Raw genomic sequence first — 27,430 nt, 5'->3', positions numbered from 1 at the left:
TTTCGTTTAGTGTAATAAGTTCCATCCACGTTAGTTCCATCCACGTTGTTGCAAATGGAAAGATTTCGTTCTTTTTTTATTGTTGAGTAGTATTCTGTTGTACATATAAACCACATATTCTTTATCCATTCATCAGTTGATGGGCATTTGGACTCTTTCCATAATTTGGCTATTGTTGATAACATTGCTATAAACATTGGGGTGCATGTGCTCCTTCGAATCAGCATTTTTATATCCTTTGGATAAATTCCTAGTACTGCTATTGCTGGGTCATAGGGTAGTTCTTTTTTTAATTTTTGGAGGAAACTCCAGACTGTTTTCCAGAGTGGCTGCGGCCAGTTTGCATTCCCACCAGCAGTGCAAAAGAGATCCTCTTCCGCATCCTCACCAACCTCTGTTGTTTCCTGAATTGTTAATTTTAGGCATTCTGACAGGTGTTAGGTGGTATCTCATTGTGGTTTTGTTTTGTATTTCCCTGATGATGAGTGATGTTGAACATCTTTGCGTGTGTCTGTTAGCCATCTGGATGTCTTCTTTGGAAAAGTGCCTGTTCATGTCTTCTGCCCACTTGTTCACTGGATTATTTGATTTTGGGTGTTGGGTTTGGTAACTTCTTTGTAGATTTTGGATACTAACCCTTGATCTGATATATCATTTCAAATATCTTCTCCCATTCCATCAGTTGCCTTTTAGTTTTGCTGATTGTTTCCTTCCCTGTGCAGAAAAAAGTTTTTTATCTTGATGTGGTTCCAATAGTTCATTTTTGCTTTTTATTTATCTTGCCTGTGGTGACATGTCAAGTAAGAAGTTGCTGTGGCCAAGGTGTCAAAGAGGTTGCTGCCTATTTTCTCCTGTGGGATTTTGATGGTTTCCTGTCTCACAATAGGTCTTTCATCCATTTTGAATTTATTCATGTAAGAAAGTGGTCCAGTTTCATTCTTCTGCATGTTGCTGTCCAGTTCTCCCAGTGCCATTTGCTGATGAGAATGTTCTTTTTCTATTGGATACTCTTTCCTGCTTTGTCAAAGATTAGTTTGCCATATATTTGTGTCTATTTCTGGGTTCTCTATTCCATTGATCTGTGTGTCTGTTTTTGTGTCAATACCATACTGTCTTGATGATTACAGCTTTGTAATACAATTTAAAATCCAGAATTGTGATGCCTCCAGCTTTGGTTTTCTTTTTCAACATTACTTGGTCTACTTGGGATCTTTTGTGGTTCCATACAAATTTTAGGATTGGTCTAGCTCTTTGAAGAATGCTGGTGCTATTTTGATAGGGATTGCGTACACAAAGTGTAAATTGCTTTGTGTAGTATTAACATTTTAATAATAGTTCTTCCAATCCGTAAGCATGGAATATTTTTCCATTTCTTTGTATCTTCTTCAATTCCTTTCATAAGCTTTCTATAGCTTTCAGCATATAGATCTTTTACCACTTTGGTTAGGTTTCTTCCTAGGTATTTTACGGTTTTTGGTGCAATTGTAAATGGGATCAGTTCCTTGAAAACTCTTTCTGCTGCATCATTATTGGTATATAGAAATGCAACCTATTTCTGTACATTGATTTTATATCCTACAGCTTTGCTGAATTTGTGTATCCATGCTAGCAGTTTTTTGGTGGAATCTTTTGGGTTTTCCATGAGAGTTAATCATTTCATCTGTGAAGAGTGAAAGTTTGACTTCTTCCTTGCCAGTTTGGATGCCTTTTGTTTCTTTTTGTTGTCAGCTGAGGCTAGGACTTCCAGCCCTATGTTGAACAGCAGTGGTGGGAGTGGACATCCCTGTCATGTTCCTGACCAAGCTCTCAGTCTTTCCCCATTGAGGATCATACTAGCTGAGGGCCTTTCATAAATTGCTTTTATTATATTAAGGTATGTTTCTTCTATCCCTACTTTCTTGAGGGTTTTGATCAGGAGAGGATGCTGTATTTTGTCACATGCTTTTTCTGTATCTACTGAAATGATCATATGGTTCTTACCCTTTCTTTTATTAATGTGGTGTATCACATTGATTTGCAAAAATTGAACCAGCCCTGCAGCCCAGAAATGAACCCCACTTGATCATAGTGAATAATTCTTTTAATGTACTGTTGAATTTGATTTGCTAATATCTTATTGAGAATTTTTGTATCCAGTTTCATCAGGGATATTGGCCTCTAACTCTCCTTTTTAGTGGGGTCTTTGACTGGTTTAGGAATCCAGGTAATGCTGGCCTCATAGAATGAGTTTAGAAGCTTTCCTTCCGTTTCTTTTTAAAAAAAAATTTTTTTTTTTACATTTTTTATTTATTTTTGATAGAGACAGAGCACAAGTAGGGGAGGGGCAAAGAGAGACGGAAACACAGAATCTGAAGCAGGCTCCAGGCTCTGAGCTGTCGGCACAGAGCCTGACACGGGGCTTGAATTCACAAACCACGAGATCGTGACCTGAGCCAAAGTCAGACTCTTAACCAACCGAGCCATGCAGGCGCCCCCTTTCCTTCCATTTCTGTTTTTTTGAACAGTTTGAGAATAGGTATTAACTGCTTTAAATGTCTGGTAGAATTTCCCTGGGAAGCCATCTGGCCCAGGATTCTGATTTGTTGGGAGATTTATGATAACTGATTTGATTTCTTTGCTGCTTATGGGCCTGTTCAAATTTTCAATTTTTTCCTGTGTGAGTTTGGTAGTGTGTGAGTGTCTAGGAATTTGTCCATTTCTTTCAGATTGTCCAGTGTGTTGGTATATAATTTTTCATAATATTCTCTTAAATAGTTTGTATTTCTGTAGTGTTGGTTGTGATCTCTCTTCTTTCCCTCATGACTTTATCTATTTGGGTCCTCTTTTTTTTGAGAAATCTCGTTAGGGGGTTATCAATTTTGTTTATTCTTTCAAAAAACCAGCTCTTCGTTTCATTTATCTGTTCTACTGGTGGTTTTTTTTTGGATTCTGCATCGTTTAATTCTCCTCTAATCTTTATTATTTCCCTTCTTCTGCTGGCTTTGGGTTTTATTTACTGCTCCTTTTCTAGTTCCTTTAGGTGTGCGGTCAGGTTGTGAATTTGGGACCTTTCTTGCTTCTTGAGATAGGCCTGAATTGAAATGTATTTTCCTCTCAGGACCACCTTTGCTGTATCTCAAAGGGTTTGGACTTTTGTGTTTTCATTTTCATTTGCTTCCGTGTATATTTTAATTTCTTCTTTAATTTCCTGGTTAACCCCGTAATTCTTGAGTAGGATGTTCTTTAACCCCATGCATTTGGGTGCTTTCTAAATTTTTTCTTGTGGTTGATTTCAAGTTTCATAGCCTTGTGATTTGGAGATATGCATGGTATGATCTCAGTCTTTTTGTACCTGTTGAGGGCTAATTTGTGACCCAATATGTGATCAGGAGAATGTTTCATGTGCACTCAAGAAGAATGTGTATTCTGATACTTTAGGATGGAATGTTCTGAGTGTATCTGTTAAGTCCATCTGATCCAGTGTGTCATTCAGAGCTGTTGTTACCTTGTTGGTTTTCTGCTTAGATGTTCTGTCCATTGGTGTATGTGGAATAGTAAAATCTCCAACAGTTATGCTATTGTTATTAGTAAGTTGGCTTATGCTTGTGATTGATTTATATATTAGGGTACTTGTAACTTGGGAGCATAAATAATTACAGTTCTTAGCTCTTCTTGATGGATAGACACCTTAATTATGATATCATGCCCTTCTTCATCTCTTGTTACAGTCTTTGTTTTAAAGTCTGGTTTGTCTGATATAAGTATGGATACTCCAGCTTTCTTTTGACATCCATTAGCCTGGTAGATGGTTCTCCATCCCCTCACTTTCACTCTGCAGGTGTCCTACACGGTCCTCAGTCTCTTATAGTCAGGATATACGATGGATCTTGTTGTTGTTTTTTTTTAATCCATTCTGATATCCTGTATCTTTTGATTGGGTCATTTAGTCTGTTTACATTCAGAGTGATTATTGAATGATATGAATTTAGGGCCATTGTATTATCTGTAGATTTCATGTTTGTGGTGATGTCCTCTGGTCCTTTGTAGTCTTTGCTGCTTTCCACTCACAGAGTCCCCCTTAGGATCTCTTGCAGGGCTGGTTTAGTGGTCACGAATTCCTTTAGTTTTTGTTTGTCTGGCAAAGTCTTTATCTCTCCTTCTATTCTGAGTGACAGCCTTGCTGGAGAAAGGATTCTTGGCTGCATATTTTTCCTATTCAACGCATGGAATATTTCCTGCCAATCCCTTCTGGCCTGGCAAGTTTCAGTGGGCAGGTCTGCTACTACCCTTGTGTGTCTATCCTTGTAGGTTAAGGACGTTTTGTCCCTAGCTCTTTCCAGAATTCTCTTCATCTTTGTATTTTGCCAGTTTCACTATGGTATGTCATGCTGTTGACCTGTTTTTGTTGATTTTGAAGGGAGTTCTCTGTGCCTCTTGGACTCAGGTGCCTATTTCCTTCCCCACATGAGGGAAGTTCTCTGCTATAATTTTTCAAATAAATCATCTGCACTTTTACTTGCTTGTCTTCTTCTCAAACTCCTTTGATACACAGATAGTGTTTCATTTCATGTCTAATCTCCCTTAGCTAATAATTTCCTTTTCCTCTTTTTTTCAGCTTCATTATTTTCCGTAGTTTTATCTTCTGTTTTACCTATTCTCTTATCTGCTTCTTCAGTCTTGCCACTGTACCTAGTTTATTTTGCATTTCAGTTATAACATTTTTTTAATTCATCGTGACTAGTTCTTAGGTCTTTGATCTCTGCAGCAAGGGTTTCTCTGGTGTCTTCTATGCTTTTTTCAAACCCAGCTGTTAGTATTAAGACTGTTATTCTAAATTCTTGTTTGTATATATTGTTTGTATCTGTTTTGTGCAATTCTCTGGCTGTGATTTCTTCTTGACTTTTCTTTTGGGGACAATTCCATCATCTTGTCATTTTGGCTAAGTTTCCTCCATCTTGTCTTTTGCATATTAAAAAAAATTGTTTTTAATGTTTATTCACTTTTTTGACAGAGAGAGACAGAGCAGATGGGGTAGGGGCAGAGAGAGGGGGAGACACAGAATCCGAACCAGGCTCTAGGCTCTGAGCTGTCACCACAGACTCCGACGCGTGACTCAAACCCACAAACCATGAGATCATGACCTGGGCTGAAGCCAGACGCTTAGCCAGCTGAGGCACCCAGGTGCCCCATCTTTTGCGTGTTTTAAAAGCTTGTTAGATGTCCTGCATCTAAGAGTACTATTATATTAAAACGGGGTCATACCCTGTTCAGGACCTGGCGCTCCAGGAAGTGTTTCTGCTGTATGTTGCGTGCACTCTGTTGATATGTTTTGGCTACTGTGTCCCACTAGTCAGTCCTCTGGAGAGCTCCTCCTTGCTTGTAGTGGTGGAGCATTTGGACCTTTAACTAGGTGTGCTTTGATTTGTTTGTTGAAGTAACCCTGGGCAAAAAAAAAAAAAAAAAAAAGGCAGGAGGTGGGGAAGCCTCTATCCTGCCAAGCTGTCTCCTCCACCTGTGGAGAACTTTCTGCCACTCCTCAGATCGATTTCCTGGGTGTTGCAAGTGATCTGAACTCAGTACAGCTGTGTTTGAGGGATGAGGAAAATCCCTCTACTTCTCCGCCATCTTAACTCCCCGCTCCTGGGATGTAATTTTTTACTCTGTTAACATTCTCTTCCTTACAAACACAGATGGGTGGCAAAGGATAAATATAACTGAGAGTAAGAAGCCATTTGCATCCAAATGAGATTAATAATTTCATGACTGCTCAGCATCATCCAGGGTTCAGTACTGCTTTTCTGACCCTTCTTTCTGAGTAGCAAGTAAATTCCATAAATCTCAGGAGGCCTACCTCAGATGATGGCTCTCATTCTCAGTTGAGCCTGCTCTATTTTCACGGCAGACTAATTCTGCTCTGGTGCCCCCTATCCCAGATCCACTCAGTTTTCTAAAGCCCCTGTCCCTTTCTTTCTTGTATATATACCACATATTTATTTTTATTTTATTGCCAAGCAAACAAGTTGAGTCTGTTTTTTATTTTTTTTTTTTAATTTTTGTTTTAATGTTTATTTTTGAGAGAGAGAGAGCGTGTGAGCAAGTGTGAGTGGGGGAGGGCAGAGAGAGAGGGAGACACAGAACCTGAAGCAGGCTCCAGGCTCTGACCTGTCAGCACAGAGCCCAATGCAGGGCTTGAACCCACAAACAATGAGATTTTGTCCTGAGCTAAAGTCAGACACTTAACCGACTGAGCCACCCAGGCGCCCGTTTTTTTGTTTTTTGTTTTTTTAACATCAGTAATGAATACATATCTTTCTACTTGCCTGTATAAAATGAGAGCTTTAGTTTTACTTTTTTCCTTTCCTGTTTCTAAGTTTTTGTGATACAGTCTGGATGTTTTACGTTTCCGTTTTTATCTCACTACCCATAATTTCTGTTTTGTTATATGATCTGTCTTTAGTACCTCTGTGACTCTCCCAGCCTCTCCCTCACTCCATGTAGCCATAATGACCTTTTGTTTTGCTTTGAGCACACCTAGCATGCTCCTTTCTCAGGCCTTTGTATTTGTTGTTCTGTCTGCCTGAAATGCTTTCCCCTCCCCGAAGATATTCATGTGGTTTGTACTCTCACTTTCTAAAAAGTCTTTTCTCAAAAGTCACATTCTAGGACCTTCCCTGATCCCCACCCCCCACCAAAGATACAATCCAAACCCCATGAAATTCCCCTATCCTCTTCCCTACTTGATTTTTTTTTCACAGAACTATGACTAATACATTATTTTATGTATTAACTGATTGTCTATTTCTTCTTATTAGAATATGACATTCATGAAGGCAGGAATCCATTTCATTTGCTGTTTTATTCACAGTGCCCAGAATAATCTGGCACATACCTTCTTTGAGTTGGGACTATCTGGCCAAAGGATGAGTTTCTAATAGCTCTTGGTACTTTTTGCCATGTAATTTTCTTTTTTGTTTGCTGTTTTTCTTATTTATTTGTACCAGATAGTACTTTTTTGTGGTTTAATGAAAGTTCAAACAGTATATGAGGAAGTTATTCACTATAATACACTTTTGTATTCAAGCACCTCATTCCTCTCCTCAGAGCAACTAGCTTTGTCAGTTTCTTGACCCTCTTTGTGGAGATACTCCGATGGAGCTTCCTAAAAAGAGTTGACGCCAGGTTACACCAAAGGACAGAATATTTTACAGTTCTGTCCATCCAGAACAGTTCCTGTTTCCGTCTGCTTCCCAACCCTCCTCAATAGCCAGTGTCACCCATTTCTTAGAGAATGTTACTATCATGCTAACTGCTAAGAGAGTGAGATAATAAAATATTATTTTGTCCATGCTCCAGAAGTTAAAAGTGTGGGTGGGATGGGAAAGTATCCACACTTAAAAAGTAATAGAGGGTTGGGGTGCCTTGTTGGCTCAGTCGGTGAAGTGTGCAACTCCTGATCTTGGGATTCTGAGTTTGAGCCCCATGCTGGGTGTAGAGATTACTTAAAAGTAAAATCTTAACAAAAAAAGTAACGGGGTTTAAAAAGATCAAGATGATACACAAGAAATGTCACAAAACATTGAATAATTGTTGAATGAGGTATGGTAACAAATACCATCAAAGCATCAGTTTAATTTAAGAAGGAAAACTTTACAGAATAAACAAGTATCAAATTCATTGGGGATTCGGAGAGCATAGGCATTTGGGGAAATAAAATTTTTGTTTTTAATGTTCATTTATTGATTTTGAGAGAGGAGGGGGGAAAGCACACATGTATGCACGCAGGAGGGGCAGAGGGGGAGAGAAAGAGAATCTTAAGCAGGCTTCACACTCAGGGCAGAGCCTGACTCAGGTCTCAGTCTCATGAACCGTGAGATCATGACCTGAGCCAAAATCGTTAGATGGTTAACCAACTGAGCCACCCAGGCACCCTGGAAATGAAAATTTTTATAGAGAATTCCTATTCAAGATGGAGCTTGAAGGATAAACAGGATTTTTAATAAGCACAAAGGATAACATGGTGGAAAACTCTAGTAAGAGGTTGGCAAACCACATGCCATTTGTTTACGTATTATCTCTGCTTTCATGCTATAGTGGTAGAGTTGAGCAGTGGAGACAGATCATATAGTCTGCAAAGCCTAAAATATTTACCATCTGGTCCTTCAGAGAAAGATCTGCCAGTAAATGATATGATGTAGGTGGGAAAGCATTATTGCTAACAGTTAAAGGAATGTTAAACAGTTAAAGGAACAGGATGTTGACTATAGTTGGTAGGGGGGTCAGTAATAGGAGGGTGGGTGGTTAGAGAGAAGGTTAGCTTTGAAGGAATGCAATAAGAAAACTGTTGCTAATAGGAGGTGAGGAGCCATTCCAGGCTGGTACAGTAGTTCAATAAGGCACGAATGTGGCTTCTCCTTCATCATGCTTTTCTAATCTTTCCCTTACTAGCCAAGAAGGATCAGGAAGGTGGAGAAGAAAAGAAATCTGTGCAAAAGAAAAAAGTAAAAGAGTTAAAGGTGTTGGATTCAAAGACAGCCCAGAATCTCTGTGAGTAACTCTGTGTTCCCAACTATTTGAATGTGAGGGGGTTCTTCTGAAATCTTAATTTTGGTGGATCCAGGTCCCTTGATTTGTGGAGCTCCTTATGTAGCCAAGCATTGTAAGAACTTCCAGCATCTTGTTTAATTCCTCAGTAGACCTACAAGATTGTTAGCATCTAGTTTTATGGCAAGGAAACAGAGGTTAAGGCTTTTAGGAATTTGCCTAGTCCAGTAGGTAGTTAGAGACAGGTCTGAGATTTGAACTTCAGATTTTTTTATTTCAAAGCCTTTACTATTTACATTGCTTCCACAGAAAATCTACCACAAATATTCTATTGTGCATTTCCTTCTTTTTAACTTCAAGAACTTCCTTTAAATGCAGCACTGGTTTGATTGCATTTAAATCTAAAATAACTTTGTGGTGTAGAACAAATAATGTAAACCCTGTACTTCTCAAAGTAGGATCAGAAACTTTTCCCCCAAGTTGATCCAGGTAGTACTTATTTGATGATCAGGATGAATGTTTATTTTGTTGTTGTTGTTTGGTTGTGGATCCCTGGTAATGCTGAGTAGTATAGATTTAAATGTTTGTTCATGTAAATATTTGAGGTTCTGCCATGTTGCAGTCTCGATTAGGCACATACTACACACGTGTTTCAGAGATGAAAGGGTATATATTCCATAAAACCCACTCACAGTTTTGCATTGTGGCTGTTGTCCTCATTTTTCCAAATGAGAAGATCAAAGTTTAGATGTTGTGACTTGGCCAAGATCACACAAGTAAATGAATACACATACCTGTAAGTAAAGTCAGTGATAGAATGAAAACAGTACACCTTTCACATCATTCTTTGCTGTGTAGACCTAGATCAATGACAGCAAATATTACTAAATATTGTCTGTGGGTAAGTCCTTTTATGGAAACTAATGTGAGATAATTCCTCTTCCCAAGATTATCTCTGTGACCAGAAAACTAGAATAACTCTTATTTTAGAAAATGATACGACCGTGGAGTAGGACATTGTTATTTCCAGTTGAGTGATACTTATATGGAAAACAGAACTCAGAGAATTGAGATTAGTTTCTGGAAGGATGGTCTAGGAGATACAATTTAGTGATTCAGAAATTACTAAGTGCCTCTTATGTGCTAGGGACACTAAGCTGAGTAAGGTACAGTCCCTGTCCTCAGGAAGCATGCATCTGGTAGAGACAGAAGAGTAAATAATGGTAACAACACAGACTGATGAGTGCTCTGATGGGGGTGTGCTAGGATGTGTATGAGAGCACCGGGAAAGGGGCATCTAAATTAACTGGGGGGGAGTACTGGAAGGAGCACATCATCCATGTCATTCGAGAGGAGGTCCTGCTTAACTGAGCTAAAAGAAGTATTAGTCATGAGTGAAGTGAAGAGTGTGGGCTGCCTTGTTTCCAGCAGAGAGATCTGCATGTGTGAAGGCACAGAAGCACGAGGTAACACTGTGCAGTTGGAAAACTGCAAGTAGTTGAGTACAGCTGAGTAAAGACTATGCAGGTGAGTGGTGGCAGAAGAAGCTTTCAAGAAAGAGGAAGAAGCCAGATCATGAAGAATCCTGACAGGCTTAGGCTAAAAAGTATCTATTTTATCCTGGGAGGTTTGGAATTTATTGAATGGATGTTAATCAGGAAAATGAGTGATATGATCCTGTGTAATTTGGGGAGAAGCTACTTCAGCAGTGACTTTGAGGCTGGATTGCTGGGGTACAGGAAGACTATAGGCAGAGAGATGAGTTATGTTCTCGCTTTAAAACTAGATGAGAAGTGATCAGGGCCGGAAACTTAAGTAGTAGTGAAAGTGAGCAGGAAGGCAGAAGATACTAAGAAGATAGAAATACTGGAACTTAGTGATTGGCTGAGGGAATAAAGGAGACGTTTTCTTGGGTTTACATCACTCTAGTGAGAAGGGTACCGTTTACTGAAAAAGGAAAATCCAACAGGAGCAAATTGTCTTTTTGGGAAGGAGCAGTGGGTAGTGGACATGAATGAGGTGGCAGGGTGGTGGGTGGAAATGAGTACTTTTAGGGTAGAATTTAAGATGCCTGTGGGGACTCCTCCAGAAGGATGGGTATGTTAGGCATTTGGGTGTAGAAATCAGGAGGAAGGTTTGGCTGGAAATGGGAATTTAGAAGATAGCACATGAGTCATAGTTGAAGCCATGAGGTTGCTTTGAAGGCCACTGATACTAAAGGGGCAAGTAAATAGTGGGGGCGGGGGGTGGAGAACTGAAAGGAGACTGGAAAGGAGCAGCAAGAAAAATGGTATGATAAAGTTACAAGAAATGGGAGTAGTGAGGGCCCAAGTCCCAAAAAACAAACAAAACAAACAAAAAAAAGAAGTGGGAGTAGTCAGCAGTGTCAGATGAAGACATGAGTCCCCTAAAAACAGGACAGGACAGGTCCTCTTGATCTGGTGGAGGAAAGTCAGTAGCCTAAGCAAGAATAATTTTGGTGTAGCATAGAGGTTAAGAACAGAGGCTCTGGCATCCTTTAGTATTTAAATCCTGCTTCCAACAATTACTGGCAGTGTGACCTTGGATTTGAATAGCTTATTAACTTTAAATATTAGGTTTCTATGAAATGAGCTAATACTACAGACGTATGGGGATATTATGAATAGGGTGAAATGAGATCATGTATGTATGTAGGTTATGTGTAAGATACCACGTCTGACGTTCACAGTCTTGTCATGGACTCTAGGGACAGGAGAATAGATGAGAGCTGCGGCAGTGGAAGAGAACAGACTGCTGTGCTGTTAGAATGTTAGACAGTGAGGGAAAGAAGCTGGCAGTTAGGAGTTTCAAGTCAGGGTTTTGGTTTTTTGTTTTTTAGATGGTAGAAACTGGATTACATGTATGCACTGAAGGAAAAGGTCCTCAGGGCCATGTGTTCTTTTGAGACACAAGAAAAGGATGAGTACATGGGTGTAGTTGCTGATAAGCTGACAGAACTGTTGGCACAAGGCTTCTTCTCTATAATTCCACACAGTCTTTACATGAGCCTTGTCTATTCTGGCTCTTGCTGATGACCTCCAGTGCATAAGAAAATGCTTGGCAAGTAATTTGACCAGTGGCTTCAGTTTTTTTCAGCGAAGAGAAACAATATCTTAAAAATCAGAAGTGGTGGGACAGTTGCGAGAGTGAGGATATTTTGGGAGGAGCTTGCAAGAGGGCGCAGTGCTGAGACCCCCGCTATCATTGGTGCCGCTACACACTGATGAACTGTGATCTGCAGAGTCTTTGCCAGTGGTATTCATTAGCCCAGGTGCCAGAAGAGAGCGATGAGAGGTCTGGATTGACCAGAGACTGGAAGGAGAAGGAAACAAAACAGGAATAGTAGTAATGGAAATGGCAGTAATAGTAGAAACTGAGTGAAACTCTATACTGGAGGGTGGAGGTGAAGTGGAACTCGTACATCCAGAGAAAATGGAATGGTCGGCTCTCCCACCAGAGAGAGTACGTGCATGCGCTCTGATGAGGTTGAGGGGTCACTGTAGAGACTGGTGCTAAAACAGGAAGACAGGATGTGTTCGTTGGGGAATGGGGATATGGCAGTTTAAGAATCAGCAGTTGAAGGCAGTGGCAGCTTTGAGGCTGGAGTCATGGGAGTGGGGAACTAAAAATAGAGTGGGGTGAGTATCTTGGATGTATAGAGATAGAGAAGATCAAAATCTTCCTGTGTGAGCAAAGGCCAGGAGCCACAGTGTTTGTTGAATGTGTACTTCGAACGGTGTAGCTGGTATATGCCAAAATGTGGGGATTCATGAGAGAGAAAGCTGGGAGGTGGGAACCTTCCACACTGGACTCAAGAACTTGGATTTTAGCTACAGAGGCAGTGGGGAGCTGGTGGAGGTTTTTAATAGTCTCATTTTCTGGCAGCCATCTTTCTGGGTTCATTCCGCATGGCCTATCAAGAGATTAAGAATGTCATCCTGGAGGTGAATGAGTCTGTTCTCACCGAGTCTATGATCCAGGTAAGGAGCAAGGTGGTTCTGCTGGATTGGCTCTTCACATCGCGGTACACTAGCCTCATCACCTCTCTGGGTAGAGGATGAGGTCCTCTAGCATAATGGTCTAGAGGATGATTTATGGAACGCTGGCTTTGGGTAAGCGTGCGTGTCTCTGGTGGTTAGGTTATTCCTGGTATATTTTTCAAAAGTCCTGCCATCTCACTAGCTACCTCTTCCCCAATCCATGTTTCCTTCTTTGTGGTCCCTGGGCACAGTGGGGGGCTGACAGGAGGCCCAGGTTGTCAGCTCTTCCCCCTCAAACTGAGACAGTCCCTTCTCTCTTTCAGAACCTCATTAAGCAGATGCCAGAGCCAGAGCAGTTAAAAATGCTTTCCGAACTGAAGGATGAATATGATGATCTGGCTGAGTCAGAGCAGTTTGGTGTGGTGGTGAGTGAGGCCTATGGTAGTAAGCTCTTCCCTGACTCCCTTGCTCCTCTGCTCCCCCAGAGTAGCCATGGTACTTGTTCCTTGCCTCTTTTCTATTTTGAACCAATGTTTCTCTCTGCTTGGTATTCTTGAACTCAGAGCCTCCTATAGGAGAGGCTCAAGCCTGTACGTTTTTTCTGACTTTCCCTCTCCCTGCCTGCTGTACCAAACTGCTTGTCTTCCTCACCAGATGGGCACTGTGCCCCGCCTGCGGCCTCGCCTCAACGCCATCCTCTTCAAGCTACAGTTTAGTGAGCAAGTGGAGAATATTAAGCCAGAGATTGTTTCTGTGACTGCTGCGTGTGAGGAGTTACGAAAGAGTGAGAGCTTCTCTAAACTCCTGGAGATTACGTTACTTGTTGGAAACTACATGAATGCTGGCTCCAGGAATGCCGGTGCTTTCGGCTTCAACATCAGCTTCCTCTGTAAGGTAAGCCAAGGGTTTAGAGCAGAGCAACAGAAGGGAAGGCTACCGGCCTCTGGGGGCCCAGTGTGGCAAAGTACTGTTGGTCTCAGGTGATCTTGAGTATGTCAAGACTGACAGTTTCTCCTCTTTCCCCAAGCTTCGAGACACCAAGTCCACAGATCAGAAGATGACACTGTTGCACTTCTTGGCTGAGTTGTGCGAGAATGACCATCCTGATGTCCTCAAGTTTCCAGACGAGCTTGCCCACGTGGAGAAAGCCAGCCGAGGTGGGGCAGGTTGGGGCAAAACTAGAAGGCTATTTCAGGCCCCCAAAATACCTGCATGGGGACGGAAGTAAGACACGGTCTAGATCTTATCTTAGATAATTTTCAGTTCTGCCTATTTTAGGTGGGAATGGGAGAGGGTTTAGGCATGATGTCTAAGCCACGGGGAGAGGATTATCAGGCAGAGGGGAGGTCTCCATGTATAGAAGTGGGAAGCACTCTTTCCTTTCTTAGGGAAATCCCAAACACTAAAAAACAACTGGAAGAAAGGTAGGTGTTTTTAGTCTAGGTCAGCAGTTATTTTTATTCAGAAAGCATGGACTAGATTGTCAAAAATCAGGCCTCATCATCCTGGAACTACACAAAGAAAAAGCAGCATTCGGTAGAAATGGGAACAGATTTCTGCCCTTCCTCTGTATTTCTGTGTATATCTCCTTCCCCTGCAACTGTGTGCCCTACAATAAATGAGACCAAGATCCTAGGGAATTTCATAGGTTCTTGTTAAATTAAATGAAACCTGTCTTCTTCTTGTGGAGGCTGGAGGTTCAGTTATCAAGTAATTTATAGTTGAACTGGAAAGATGGAAACTGAAATGTGGGAAACAGCTAGAGGAGAGAGCGTGAGAACCAGGATAACTGGGTACAGCTGTATGGACAGACAGAGCCTGGGCCCCAAAGACTGGAGGCTGAGGGTCTTGAGACTCATCATGAACTCTTTCTGTTTTTGTGTTTCCTTTAGTTTCTGCTGAAAACTTGCAAAAGAACCTAGATCAAATGAAGAAACAGATTTCTGATGTGGAACGTGATGTTCAGAATTTCCCAGCTGCCACAGATGAGAAAGACAAGTTTGTTGAAAAAATGACTATATCCTTTCTTAAAATGAGGGAGTTGCTTCTTAGGAAGGGAAGGAAAATGTCCCGTGGGGGAACAGCAGGATAGATCTGGTGATAGACAATTTTTCCTTCTTGAAAAAAATTCTGTAAACAAAAAAAACCCATGCACATAAACGAAAATTCCTCCCTGATACCTTACCCTTTGCCCCATCTCCAGTACACACACACACACACACACACACACACACACGTATTCTCTTCTTCCTCCCCTTACCAAAGGTAACCACTACCACTGAACTTCTGATTTTTACCTCATGAATTTACTTTAAATCAAAACTGTGTTGTATTTCTTTTTGAATATAATATGTCTTAAGCCCAGGTTCCACAGCAATATATGGAGAACAGCCTCTTTTTTAATTGCCACCTCCTTTTCTGTAGGTGGACCATGGTTTATGGCTTGCCATTCCCGTATTTTCGATATTTAGGTTGCTTCTTGGTTTTGCTGTTATAAACAGTGCTATGCTGAACATCCTTGTGCATGCCAGCATGCATCTCTGAGTGTTCCTCGGGGCCGGAGAAGCGGATCTGCTTCTTGGTCTTGGTCCTTTACTTCCTGGCCGCACAGCTTTGTGAAGGACGCACAGGAACAGTATAACAAGTTGCGGATGATGCATTGTAACATGGAGACCCTCTATAAGGAGCTGGGAGAGTACTTCCTCTTTGACCCCAAGAAGGTGTCTGTGGAAGAATTCTTCATGGATCTGCACAACTTTAAGAATATGTTTGTGGTGAGCAAGGGCTATCTGCGGACTGAATTTTTTGTGGACATTTCTCACTTTCCACATTGGTTGGCTTCAGATTGGTTAGTGTTGGGTGGGCATATGTGTAAGTGCATACATGCCCACGTGTTGTTTTCCTCCACAGCAAGCAGTCAAGGAAAACCAGAAGCGGCGGGAGACAGAGGAAAAGATGCGGCGAGCAAAACTAGCCAAGGAGAAGGCAGAGAAGGAGCGGCTGGAGAAGCAGCAGAAGAGAGAGCAACTCATAGACATGAATGCAGGTAAGAAGTGGAGGAGAAGGGCTAATGGGTTGAAACAGGAACATTTGCAGGACTTCTCTGCCTAGAATGTAGAGGCCAGAGAGAACAGCTCATGTCTGAGCTCAGCTCCTGGCAAAAGATTGTTGGCAGTCTTCTACCTCCAAGAGCCTGATGCTGGACTTTCACCTCAGCTCCCCTGCATGCGCAATCCAGTTCTCCGAGCTCAAACCCTTCTCTCTCCTTTGCCAGTTTTCCCGCATTAGGTCTCATCTCCCCAGTGATCTAGGACTGCTGTAACACGTATTGTTCTGCCCGTCCGAATGTTCCGCTGGCCTATTCTTTGTATCCTCTACTAAATCTTCTGTTCTTTTCCCCAGAATGTTTTCCTGGACCCACTCCCATCTCTTACTGGTGGCTTGCCCTCCTTTTGTGCTTATTTTCACTAAGGGCTGTGTCCTCAGTACTTCAGCAGAGTTGTCCACACTGTGCACACATAACCACGTGTACCTATCAGATTATAAAGGGATTGCACTTGTGGAGAGGGGGCATGGGAGCTGGCCACTCTCTTTTTTCGTTAGCAGAATCTGTTTCACTACCAGAAGCATGTCTTTGTTGAAACATATGGCCTTAATTACTGGCCTTCTGTTTCCGGTCTCTGCTGCCTTCCTGCTGCTTATGCCCTGCCCCCGCCTCTGTCAGCTCCTTCTGTGAGGAGAACTGTAGTATACATTGTGCACAGAATTTAGCTGATGCCACCCTTCTTGAACCTGAGTCACCACCAGCCATCTAAGTAAAGGGGTTCTTAGGGCCTCCAGGTCTGGCAAGAATCCAGTGCTTTGCTGAGCACAAGAGACCAGAGCTGCTCTAGCACCTCTTCCTCCCAAGGACTTTTCTTTGGCAGCTCCTGTTGTGATGAGGCCCGGGACCTTAAGGAGAACAGCCTACACTTTTTTCTTTTCTTCCTATTTTTCTGGGAAGCATTTCCACAGTCCTTCCTATAGTTATATATAAAAGCCACAACATTTTGTTCTGCGAATGCTGTTAAAGCCCACGCCAAGTATCTTTCACTTTCCCCCTTTCTCCCCTGGCGGCCAGGGTTTGTCCCTAGATGTAGGGAAAGGTGGAGTCCAGCTGACATGCAGGATGAAAGCTGCACCTACTCACCTGGCTGTGCAGCAAGACCTGGCCCTGGCCCGGGTCCCCAAGGCAATGCAGGAGGTTGGAAATGTAGGTCACCTGCACTGGTGATGTTCAGCCAGCAGGTGGCGCGGGGAGCAGTGAGCCCAGCCTTGTAGCTAACAAGCCCGCAGGCTCCTTGGGATTTCAGTTTCAGATTTCACCACCCTGAGCTGTTGCCATGGAAACAGAGCCTGGCTGGAACAAGAATTCTACATTAACTCTTTACATTCCAGCCAGGATGCTCTGCTTACATGCTGAGCTGGTTCTGGAAGATGCAGCCACAGGGGTTAGTACTTACGAGAAATTCAGTCTTGATCAGGGGTTTCTCCTTTTTCCTCAGCCCTGCTCTGAAACTGGAACCAGGCTCTCCCTGACATGTTTATGTTAACTGGAGTGAAACACTTTAGGATAAAGAGCGAGTGATAATATTCCATATTAATTTCATAATCCCAGTCTGTGTGCTTATTCTGGAATTAGACTTGGGCATTTCTGCAATTCTCTGTGCTAGTCCTGGTTGGGATAGGAAGGAGGGTACTGCCAGGAAATACCCCAAGGTCTGCAGTGGTTAATAGGCAGCCAAACCTTTTCTTTTAACCATTTTCAAACAGATGCAAGTAAACATGGGCTGTGGGGTTGAGCCCTCTGTTTGCTCTCAGCCCTTAGCCACTGTGGGTGACAGGAAGCCAGTCAGCAGTCCATACATTATATGTGGGGCTCAATGCTGCATGCTGCTCAGGCTGAAAAGCATACATCTCCATCTTTGTTCATGACAGAGGGCGATGAGACAGGTGTGATGGACAGTCTTCTGGAAGCTCTGCAGTCAGGCGCAGCATTCCGACGGAAGAGAGGACCCCGTCAGGGTAAGTGAGCAGGGGAAGCCCAGCCTGGGCCTGGAAGGGGTGAGGCTGTTTGTCTTGGGCTGAAGAACGGGTAAAGATGCTCTGACAGTTTAGAAACTTCCTCACAGTAGGCCCTGCATCGAGTGGGTTGCCGAGGCCTCTTCCTCCCATATTAGAAAGCACTGACCTGAAGAACTAGGTCTCGTGGGACTGAAAGTGTACATTTGATGTAGGAAATACAAAGAAAAGTTAAGAGTCCTTACTCAACTTCACAAGCAGAAAAGACAGAGAAGGTTAGGCATCATTATCCTCACATGTAATAATAAAGAGGAGCAGTCCATTGGAAGAACTGTCTCTGACAACTACCTTTCCTTGGGTGAGTTAGCTTCCACTGCCTTTGTGTTCCCCATTTACTCCCCCACAACCCTCAGAAGATATAAGTGGATTAAGTTGAACCAGAGCCTCTAAGAAGAATTACGAGGATAGGAGGACAGATGATCCAGGCATTCGTATGGGGGAAGGATTGGTAGATAAGTTTCCTTGGAGGGAAGTGCACAGTGGCTAAGAGACTAGTCCACGAGAAGGTAGAGCCAACACCGTCCCTCATGCAGGGCTGATTTGCACCATTGGGTCTGGCGAAGGCCCTTTGGGACTAGGAGTGATGGCTTTTTTCCTAGGTTGAGGGTGGGAATAACAGAAAAGGCAGTCATCAAGGGTTTCTATCTTTGAGAGAGTTAAAGATGTGTTCCCAATTCCCTGGCTGGTATATTCTGTAGGTCTGTTTGAAAGCGCTTTAAGGTTATCGTAAGGAGGAGGTGTGCAGCTTGCTTTGGCCAGCGCTTAGCTGTTAACACAGAGGTATCTGTAGGGCTTAAGGTACCTATCATAGCCTGGAAAGGGGACCCTGGGATGAAGGTTATAGAGCATGCTAGCTGCCATAAACTTAGTGTCCTGGCCCAAAGGTTGCTGCCTATTTTTGCCCATACTCTGAATTCCCAAAGGGAAATTCCCTTCTGAGGGCTCTTCTGTACAACCTCTGAACGTTCCCTAAATAGGAGAATCCCTCATTTACAAGTCTTGGCATCCTTTGAGAAGAGGTTCTCTAGTGCAAGAATAGGTGATTATGATGGACTTAGAACTTCCTGGGTACGTTTAGTCTTACAGATCAGTGTTTGAGTAGAGAGTGCAGCTGGTAGTATTTATTTTGTTTAGTTTTTACAGGTTCTTGTGACATTGTTCTCTACTCACCATATAAGGTGATGTGGCCTTACATGAGGTATTTCTAACCAAAAGAAAATACATTGCATCTCACTGTTGACTCTCTCAGCTAAATGCCAACCTGCATCAGATTTTTGGTGGGGAATTCCCTTTTTAAGCCTCTTCCTCTGAAACTATACTAGAATGCCAGATGCTTCCTGTACACAGGCAGCCAGACATCAATGTCTTCCCTCTGTGGGGGAGGCCCCATTCTCTACTTCTTCCCAAGTAGGAAACCAGGACTCACAGGCAGAGGAAGCAAGGATTTTATTGGAACATAACCTTTCAGCAGAGGATCCAAATTAGTCAAAATGCTATTTTCCCAGGGTAAGAAGGAATAGGAGAATGATACTAGGAGATAGTGCAGCAGAGAACTACATGATTTTTAAATTGGTTCCATCCTGTAACCTAATCTTCCTGGGCCCTGGGTGTCTAGGAGAATCTCTTAGGGGAGACACTTTGACTTACTCTGGTATCCTGCTTAGACAGTGCATTCATGTCCTCTAAAGTGATCTGGCCTCACACTAGCTGTAAAGGTTCTATCACAGTAGAGTGTGACCAGCATCAGACTAGGTAGAAATCAAAAGACCCAGAGTCAAGTAACTCTGATGCTATGTACCTTGGACAATTGTAGGGCATTCTGTTTCTTCTTGGACTAAAATGGTCTCTTGGGTCCTTTCCAGCTTTAAAAATCCTGTTGTCATGGGACAAAAGAATAAGAGAAGACATAAAAGAGGCTGGACTCAGAAGGCCCCGTTCTCAAACTATAAAATAGGCCCTGGTGGCTATAGGTTTCCTTCAGTGGCTCCTGCACTTAGCTGGTCCATTCCTTGCTTGGCCTCCTTTATCCCTTGTGATCAATTGCTTTGAGCCAAAAAACTGAAGCCCTGTCAAGCAGATCTGCCTCACAGGCCTTCTCAGTCCCAGCTGTCCCAGCCTCAAAGACCCTGGCCTTTTCCTTAGTATTTAAAGGAATGTTTTAAAAAAAAAAATCTTCCCGTCTCTGGAGACCCGAGGGAGTGTATACTGAGTACAAAGTATACAAAGAACCATTGAGTTAGAAAAGGAGAGTTACTATCAGGGCCGGTTCATTAAAAGTGACATGTAAACTGCTGTGATCTGCAGGGTGTGGGAGAACAATGGTTTGAGTGTCAAAGGGAAGAATCCATGTGATTGTATTACAGCTACTATTTCAGGCTGATGATTGAGTCAGCATGTGGTTTTAATGACTCAACTTTATCTCCATGTCTGAATTGTAGCCTCTTATATACAGGCCATCTGCCCACTGGGATAAAAAATCAAGGAAGAAATTCATCTTTCTTTTCCTTTCCTTCCCTCTAAGCTCCACCTACACTAATAGAACCTTCGAGTCAGGAGAGCCTCTAAAGACCTTAGTGATTAGCATCTGACCTCTTCATAGATGAAAATAATTAAGACCCAGATAAGCTCTTCCTCTCCCAGATCTGAAGAGCTAGAGCTAGAACTGTAGCCCCCTTTTGTGATTCCAAGTCCAGGGCTATTTCCACTAAGCAGAGAGCACTGGACACGGTACCGTTGCTTCAGGGAGTTTTCTGATGTCTACCTGTCTATAGAAGGTTAAGAGTATTTCCTACGTGACCACTTATTCTCCCTCTGCTTTTGTAAAAATAGGACAGGTATTATAATTAGGCAAGTTTTAGACAGTAATGAGTTCTTTTAGGACAGTAATGACGGTCTCATCTGTCCTAGTTTCCTCTCCCCCAAGGAAGCTTATTAACAAGAACACTTCCTCTTCAGTAGCAGTTTCTAGCCTGCATTTTATAAATGTAAATGTCTTTTTTCCAAATCATTGACCTTTTTCTAGTTATAATATGCTTGGTGGATTTTGCTGATGTTTTTATCTTAGCCCACCTGAACTTCTAGGAATCTGTCTTCAGAGACCTTTCACCCAAGTCTCAACATTGTTCCCTTTTCCCCACAGGCTGTGAGACTATTCTGAGTTAATAATCCTCCTTGATCTAATATAGTCAAATTATGTATCTGCTTCTATGGCTACTTGTCAATAGTCTCAAGTACTCAAGGTAGGGAAAGGAGGGGAAAAGCTCACTTTTTCTTAATTGTTCAAACTGTTGAGTATAATTGTGGCCCCGAAGACAGAGTGGAAGCCAGAATTCTTGAGTTTTGTTGATTCTCTTTCCAGTTCCAATAAGAGCTTTCTCATTTCTGAGAAAGGCCACATCTTAGGCCACATCCCTGTGTACTTTCTAGGCTTAAAAGGGAAGTTTTGGGGGCACCTTGGTGGCTCAGTTGGTTAAGTGTCATACTTCAACTCAAGTCATGATCTCATGGTCCATGAGTTTGGGCCCCATGTCGGGTTCTGTGCTAACAGCTCAGCCTGGAGCCTGCTTCGGATTCTGTCTCCCTCTCTGCCCCTCACCCGCTCATGTGCTCTCTCTCTCTCTCAAAAACAAACACTAAAAAAAAAATTTTTTTTTAAGGGAAGTTTTGGTCTTCCCCCCACCTACCATCCACTCTTAGTTTTTGTGAAACCTGTAAAGCATCAGAATCTTCTGGAATTTAGAAAACCTAGAAACACTGCTTGATTAGGTGCAACTGGTATCAACTTAGTTTAGAGGAAGAAACCAGACTTTTCCCATGTTGCCCAGGACAGGTCTCCCTGAAGACCCAGTATTCTTTTCCCTCTGGGGTCTGGAGTCAAATTATTTCAACACAAATGCATTTCTTTAGTCACACACAAATAGTTGGCAATATTTTCTCAACTGCTAGAGGATAAATACACAGGCACACTTGAGTGACATCAAGCCATTGCCTTTTTGGACATGAGAAGTAGGGTCCTAGAGAAGGGAGTAAATTTAGAGAAGAGCAGAAACTAAGTGGGGCTGAGGCTAAGAAGATCTAAGCACATACATGTAGACTTCCCTAGTCACACTGTCCCCACCCCAATCACGGAGGCGGTAGCACATGTTTATAGTCAAAGTAGTGGCCTGTGTGGAACACCTGGAGTATAGGTCACATACCTTCCACCTGGAACCAGAGGGTGAGCCCTGGTGCCTCTCAGTCAGGTCCTTCACTCTTCTTTCTCCTCTTGTTAGACAGTCCATTGTGCCCCTGGCAGGAGGAGGAGGAGACCTATACACTGGTAACCTGTGAGCATGCAGTGTGCTCCCTGACCTAGGGGTGGCCTCTGTTGTGTGAACACAGCAGTGCTGGCTCTTTAGTGAAAGGGTGGGCCTTCCCCCTGTTTGGCTTCTGTGCTGCCTACAGCTTTTTGCTGGTCCAAACAAGGCAAAGGTGTTATGGGCGCTTTGTTCACTGCTTCCTCTGGACCTCTTCATTCCTGCGCCTGTCCCAGAGCTGCCCCCATCATTTAGCAAGCTGTTCTTGCTTCTGTAAGGCTGAAGTACTGCTTTCTCCACTCATCTTTCCCATGACTCAGCAAAAGCTGGGTTTTTTTAGATATAAATCAAATGCTTAGAATTCACCCTTTTAAAGTCTACAATCCAGTGGTTTCAGTATATTTTTAAGTTTGTGTAACCACTAATTCCAAAACATTTTTACCACCCCAGAAAGAACCCCCATCCCCACTGGCAATCATTCCCCCAGCCCCTGGCAATCGTGAATCTACTTTCTGTCTCTCTGGATGTACCCATTCTAGACATTTCATAGAAATGGAATCATAGCACGTTTAGCCTTTGTGTCTGGCTTCTTTGACCCAGGCAGGCAGCTCTTTGTGTACATTTGGTCTTTCTGTGCTGTTTTGTAGGGCATGGGAAGAAGCAGAGAACATGAGATGGGCATGGTCCCAAGGAACTGCCTTTGTGTTGAATGAAGATACTGGGGCCATAAATCTGCATTCCATAAATTGTGACAGTCTTAGGGATGGCTCCCAGCAGTGAGAACAGAAACTCATGGCTTCATTGGTTCTTCTCTAAGATTACAACTGGAGTGTCACCATCCCTTAACACATTGGAATGAGATTTCTTTGTAGGGGCCTGTCCTCACCATTCTTGACTGCAGCTCTGCCTTTGCTGACATACCTTTCATTACCCACTCACCCCCACCCCGACATACATACCTTGTAGGGCCCTTGGCATTTGTCTCCCAGCTGCTACTCCTGAAGAGGTGGGGAAGAGCTGGGCATGTGGGCATGGGGAGAGGGAAGGGGGGTAGGGGAACACACGGGAGTGTGACGTGCACTTGACGTCAGCGCGTGGCTGCTGCTCTGCTTTGCAGGAGTTGCCCCCAGCAGCCTACTGAAGGCTGGACAGGCCGCCCCGGGTCTGACTTGAAATGGTTTTGGCCTAGGAGATTCCTGAAAACAGCCAAGAAAACAAAACTACTACTCTTTACTAAGCCTGAGTCTATTTAATTCCAACAACTCTATGATGAGAAAACAGATTTTGGGCACTTCATTCCTCTTAAGTTTTACCTAACAAGCCTGAATCACATTTTTTCTGTCTAGCTATATTCAAACCTGTGTACAGTTTTCACACAGGAAAGCCTGCACCACATGCTCTCTGCACCTAGGAAGTATATTCCACATGTTGTTAGGTCTCTGCCCCTCTTTCTTTCAAAGAAGGGCCTTCTGAACCAGACCGTGCAGCCACATTTGCATGGCTTTGGGCGGAATGTCTGCTACAGAGTTTGAAAGGGATTAGAAATTGGGCCTTCTGTGGACAAGATCTCTCATGTCTTTTCTTTGCAGCCAACAGGAAGGCTGGGTGTGCAGTCACATCTCTGCTAGCCTCGGAGCTGACCAAGGATGATGCCATGACTACTGTTCCTCCTAAGGTTGCCAAGAACAGTGCGGGAGTCCCCACAATCCTTGAAGAACCCAAGGAGCTGGTTGGCCGTGCAAGCTAAGCTGGGTCTTATGGCCCCAGCAGCTTCCTTAGTGGAGCCCCAGACTGTCTTGCCCTGCAGCATGTGCCTAAAGGGTCACGGAAATATTCCTCTGGGGTGGCTGCTCCCACTACCTTGACCCTGTCTTACTCTCTGGCCTGCTGCTCTCTGTACATCACACACAGCTTCAGCTGCCCGGAGGCCAGTAGGAAAAGGCAGTGTGGGGAGGCCTGAGCCCAGCCCGCCCTGGCTGTTGTATTACCAAAGCAGGCTCCGTGTTTGCTGCCTTAACCCCAGCGGTCTTCTGTCACTCTGAGGCCTTGTCTCAGACCAGGCCCCACCTGCTTTCTCAACCCTTGCCTTTCCAGTAGGCTTTCACTTTGGTCAATCTTGCTGGGTTCGTGCTTTTCTTTTGTGGTTTCTCTAGCCCTGAGAACAGCATGGGGCTTGTGAACCTTTAGGCTGTATCCCTCCTTTCATCGCTGTCACCTCTGCTCTGCTTTTCCCTCTCCCGGTTACTGTTATTTATTACTAGTGGTGTGACACTGGGAGCCGTGCCCAGAGAAGTGGGGAGGCAAACCCCACCCTCCCCAAACCTTCCTGGGAAGGGCCTCCCAAAACAAAAAGGACCTGGACCACTTGATCTGTTCCACGATGGCCTAGGCCAGAGCCTGTGGGCAGGCAGGATATAGAGACATTGTGGGACCTGTCCCCAGCCTGCTGCCATGTTTTATGACCCTGCCTCTGTGAACCTTCTACACCTGCCCCAGGCTACTGAGCCATGGTCTCTCCTCACATCTTCCCCGGAGCTTTGGTGCATCTCCTCTGGAGTATGGGCTTTATTGTGACCATCCCAACACCTCACCCTCTGTCTCCAAGGAAATGGGAGGTGGAGCCTCCTGGCTGAGAAATTGTTTTGCAAATGGATCTATTTTTATATGAGATTTTTTTTTAAGAGAATAACTATCCCTTCCCCCTTTCCCCTCCATAATGTAAGAGACTTTGATGGCAGGTCCTGGTGTCCCTGGGGTTTCTCCCCACAGGCCTCAGTCCTGAACAACACCCTGGACCTCCACCTCCACCCTAAAGCCTTCTGGGCCCTTGAAGTCCAGTGCAGATTCTCTCTCCCATCATCTAGTTCTGGGGCAGGAGGAGCTCTTCTCTGGTAGAGGTGGACCAGGCCTCAGTGGTGGGAGCTCTGAGACCACAGAGTTTTTAATAAAAATTTAATATATTTATCAAGCCAAATGTGCAAATGCTAACTGGACACTGGGCACGCCAGACTGTTCAGAGGCCCTGGCTCCAGGAAGCTCAGATTCTCTGGCTCAGGGTGACACTTTGCCCTCCTTTGCTTTTAGCTTCCACCCCCAGGTAGGAGAGAGAATGACACTGCTCAGGCTTGACTCAGAATTAAAGTTGTTGGAGCAAAGGGGGGAACGCAGGAGACCTGAGGCTTCCTGCAGGGAGGCCTTCAGGCCAGGAACAAAGGTTCCGTTTGCTACAGCTGTCTGTGTGTGAAGGGGCAACAGCATCTCCTTTGGGGGGGAGGCTGCTCCCCTGGGTCCCCTCCTCTTCCCTGCTGACATCTGGGGCTTTGACCCTTTCTTTTTTAATCTACTTTTGCTAAGATGCATTTAATAAAAAATTTAAAAAGACAAAATGCAAACCTGTTTCCCTTGCCTCTTGGGCTTCTGGGATGTCATCACCTCCAGTTTGTTGGGTTTGTTTCCAACTGTTAATAAAGCATTGAAACAGTACTACCTTACCTCCTCCTTTGTGACTTTAAGCTATTTTCCAAATCCCTGGTTGATCTGACATTGTCAAAAAGCTTAAGGTGCCTAACATGTGCCAGACAGACACCATGCTTAGGCTTCTGCCCTTACATTTGCATCTTACAAAGGAATAGAGCCCCAGTTCTATTTTGGCAGCCTGGTGGTTTGGAACCCTTTTCTTGAACTCAGTTCTAGTTCCCCACCTCCTAGCACCCCCACATGTCAAGAACTACTAGGTCCTGGCAGTACCTGTGTCTCTTTTGCTGAGGGAAGATTCTCCCATCTCCCCTCTTCATGTCTCCCTGCCCCGCCCCCCCTCCTGGCCCTTGGTGGCCACAGACCAACCACACTGCAGATTAGAGGAATTTATGTGGGGGAAGAGGGGGACAGAAACCTGAGCCTGCCAGCAGAGGTGAGAAGCCAGAGGTCATGCTCCAGGTGACTTGCAGCTCAGAGCCATACTTCAGCACGCTGTAACCTACACAAAGGAACCTTACAAGCTATGAACAGACCCAGAATAGACAATGAGGGGCTTGAAGAGGACCACAAACCCATTCTGGCAGGCTCTAGAACTGGAAATAAAAGCCTTTTAAATAGCCCTGGAGCCTGGGCCAGCTGCCTCCCCAGGATGGCTGGGGATGTGGGGGTAGGTTGCCTGCCTCCTCCCTCTCCCCCACCAGAAGCCACGCGTTTCTGTTTCAGAGCTTTACAGGCGCACATACCAATTAGGGGACCAACCACAGCTGCTCACACACACTGCCAATCTACTGCCGTGCCTGGAATAGAACCCAGGCAGCCAGCACCCCGCCCTCTGCAACCCAGCTCTCAGAAACAAAACCCCAATTCCATCTCAGAAACCGTCCACACCACCCTTCCTCCCACACAAGAAGGTCGCCTCCAGATGCTTAGTTGGAAGGCTTGGTTTCCGTGACAACCGACTTCAGGAGCTGGCAAAACACATGACCCGGCTCTGGGAGGATGCGCATAGGAAGCCCACAGACTGCCTCCTTCCACCCTGCAGTTAGGCATGCCTTCCCGGATCCGCCAGATAACCCCAGTGGGTCTGTGTTTGTCATTCCTCTGCGCCCTGTCTTCTCTCCTCTGTACTTCCTGCAGAGGACAACCTCCAATTCCCACTGTGTTCCAAGGAGGCAGACTGAGGAAGAGGGGAGGGGAGGAGGGCTGAGAAGTGAATGGAAAAGCAAGGAGAGAGGGAGAAGAGGAACAAGGGAAGATAGTCTGGGTCTACCGACAATCTATCCTGTATACTTACTCTTCAATCCCCTTGACACAGGGCACCCCACACCATCCCCAGCAACAAAGTGATGAACCTTCTACTTTTCCTTGGCTTTGCCACGGAGAGTGGGAAGGTGACTTCCAGATGGGTGAACCGAGGCCCAGGCTATACGTAGCCTGCCCTCTTGCGCGGTGTTCCCAAAGCCACTAGGCAGCCAGGGTGGAGGGGAGTGGTCAAAGGAGAATCCACCCTCCTAGGAAGGAGCCCACAAAGGCACTGTGGGGTGTTAATTTTAGCAGGGAAGAGGGGGAAACTAAGGAAATGTCCACCACCCGATTTCCAGCTCTGTAGCCGTAGCCAACACAGTCCTCCCCCGCTCTGGAGTCTCCTCTTCTGCCGGGAGACTGGCGCTTAGAACCTTAAGGGAGAGAGAGCCACAAGCATACAATTGCATGCTCAACTGCACAGCGCCACGCAGCGCTCAGAGATCCCCCTCCTCAACAGACCCATAAAACGATTACACACAACGGTATACCGATCCACAAGAACAATTACAGTCGATTGTATACTGTTAAATATGCACAACAGTATTGCAAGCACACACAGCCACCTTTGACTGTCACACAGACTCAAGGGCAGCGACACAAAACCAAGACGCAAATACAATAGCCTCGTGATCCCGCCCTTCTTCCGGCATACACCTCTTAGCACTTCATCCACACAGGCTAGGAGCCTCCATCTCTTACACAGAACCGTTC

The 27,430-nt window shown here is 44.3% G+C and overlaps 1 protein-coding gene across 5 annotated transcripts in view; it reads left to right on the top strand.

Moving 5' to 3' along the window:
• The window catches only part of DIAPH1 (diaphanous related formin 1), a 104,234-nt gene extending 78,814 nt beyond the window's left edge, over positions 1 to 25,420 (top strand). For 4 of the 5 annotated variants that reach the window (XM_045491662.1, XM_045491651.1, XM_045491668.1 and 1 more), the window contains 10 exons: positions 8,425 to 8,523; positions 12,427 to 12,521; positions 12,845 to 12,946; positions 13,176 to 13,415; positions 13,549 to 13,678; positions 14,414 to 14,538; positions 15,131 to 15,295; positions 15,432 to 15,567; positions 17,499 to 17,585; positions 23,527 to 25,420. In XM_045491662.1, the coding sequence (XP_045347618.1) occupies positions 8,425 to 8,523; positions 12,427 to 12,521; positions 12,845 to 12,946; positions 13,176 to 13,415; positions 13,549 to 13,678; positions 14,414 to 14,538; positions 15,131 to 15,295; positions 15,432 to 15,567; positions 17,499 to 17,585; positions 23,527 to 23,684 (1,337 nt within the window). In that variant the 3' untranslated portion in view covers positions 23,685 to 25,420. Of the gene's footprint in view, positions 1 to 8,424; positions 8,524 to 12,426; positions 12,522 to 12,844; positions 12,947 to 13,175; positions 13,416 to 13,548; positions 13,679 to 14,413; positions 14,539 to 15,130; positions 15,296 to 15,431; positions 15,568 to 17,498; positions 17,586 to 21,913; positions 21,961 to 23,526 lie in introns of all 5 variants that reach the window. The other variant, XM_045491676.1, reaches the window with a different exon arrangement.
• The last annotated feature ends 2,010 nt before the right edge of the window (positions 25,421 to 27,430 follow it).

The sequence above is a fragment of the Leopardus geoffroyi genome, chromosome A1, assembly GCF_018350155.1.
Source record: "Leopardus geoffroyi isolate Oge1 chromosome A1, O.geoffroyi_Oge1_pat1.0, whole genome shotgun sequence".
Taxonomy (NCBI): domain Eukaryota; kingdom Metazoa; phylum Chordata; class Mammalia; order Carnivora; family Felidae; genus Leopardus; species Leopardus geoffroyi.
This window is presented reverse-complemented; position numbering and strand designations above follow the sequence as displayed.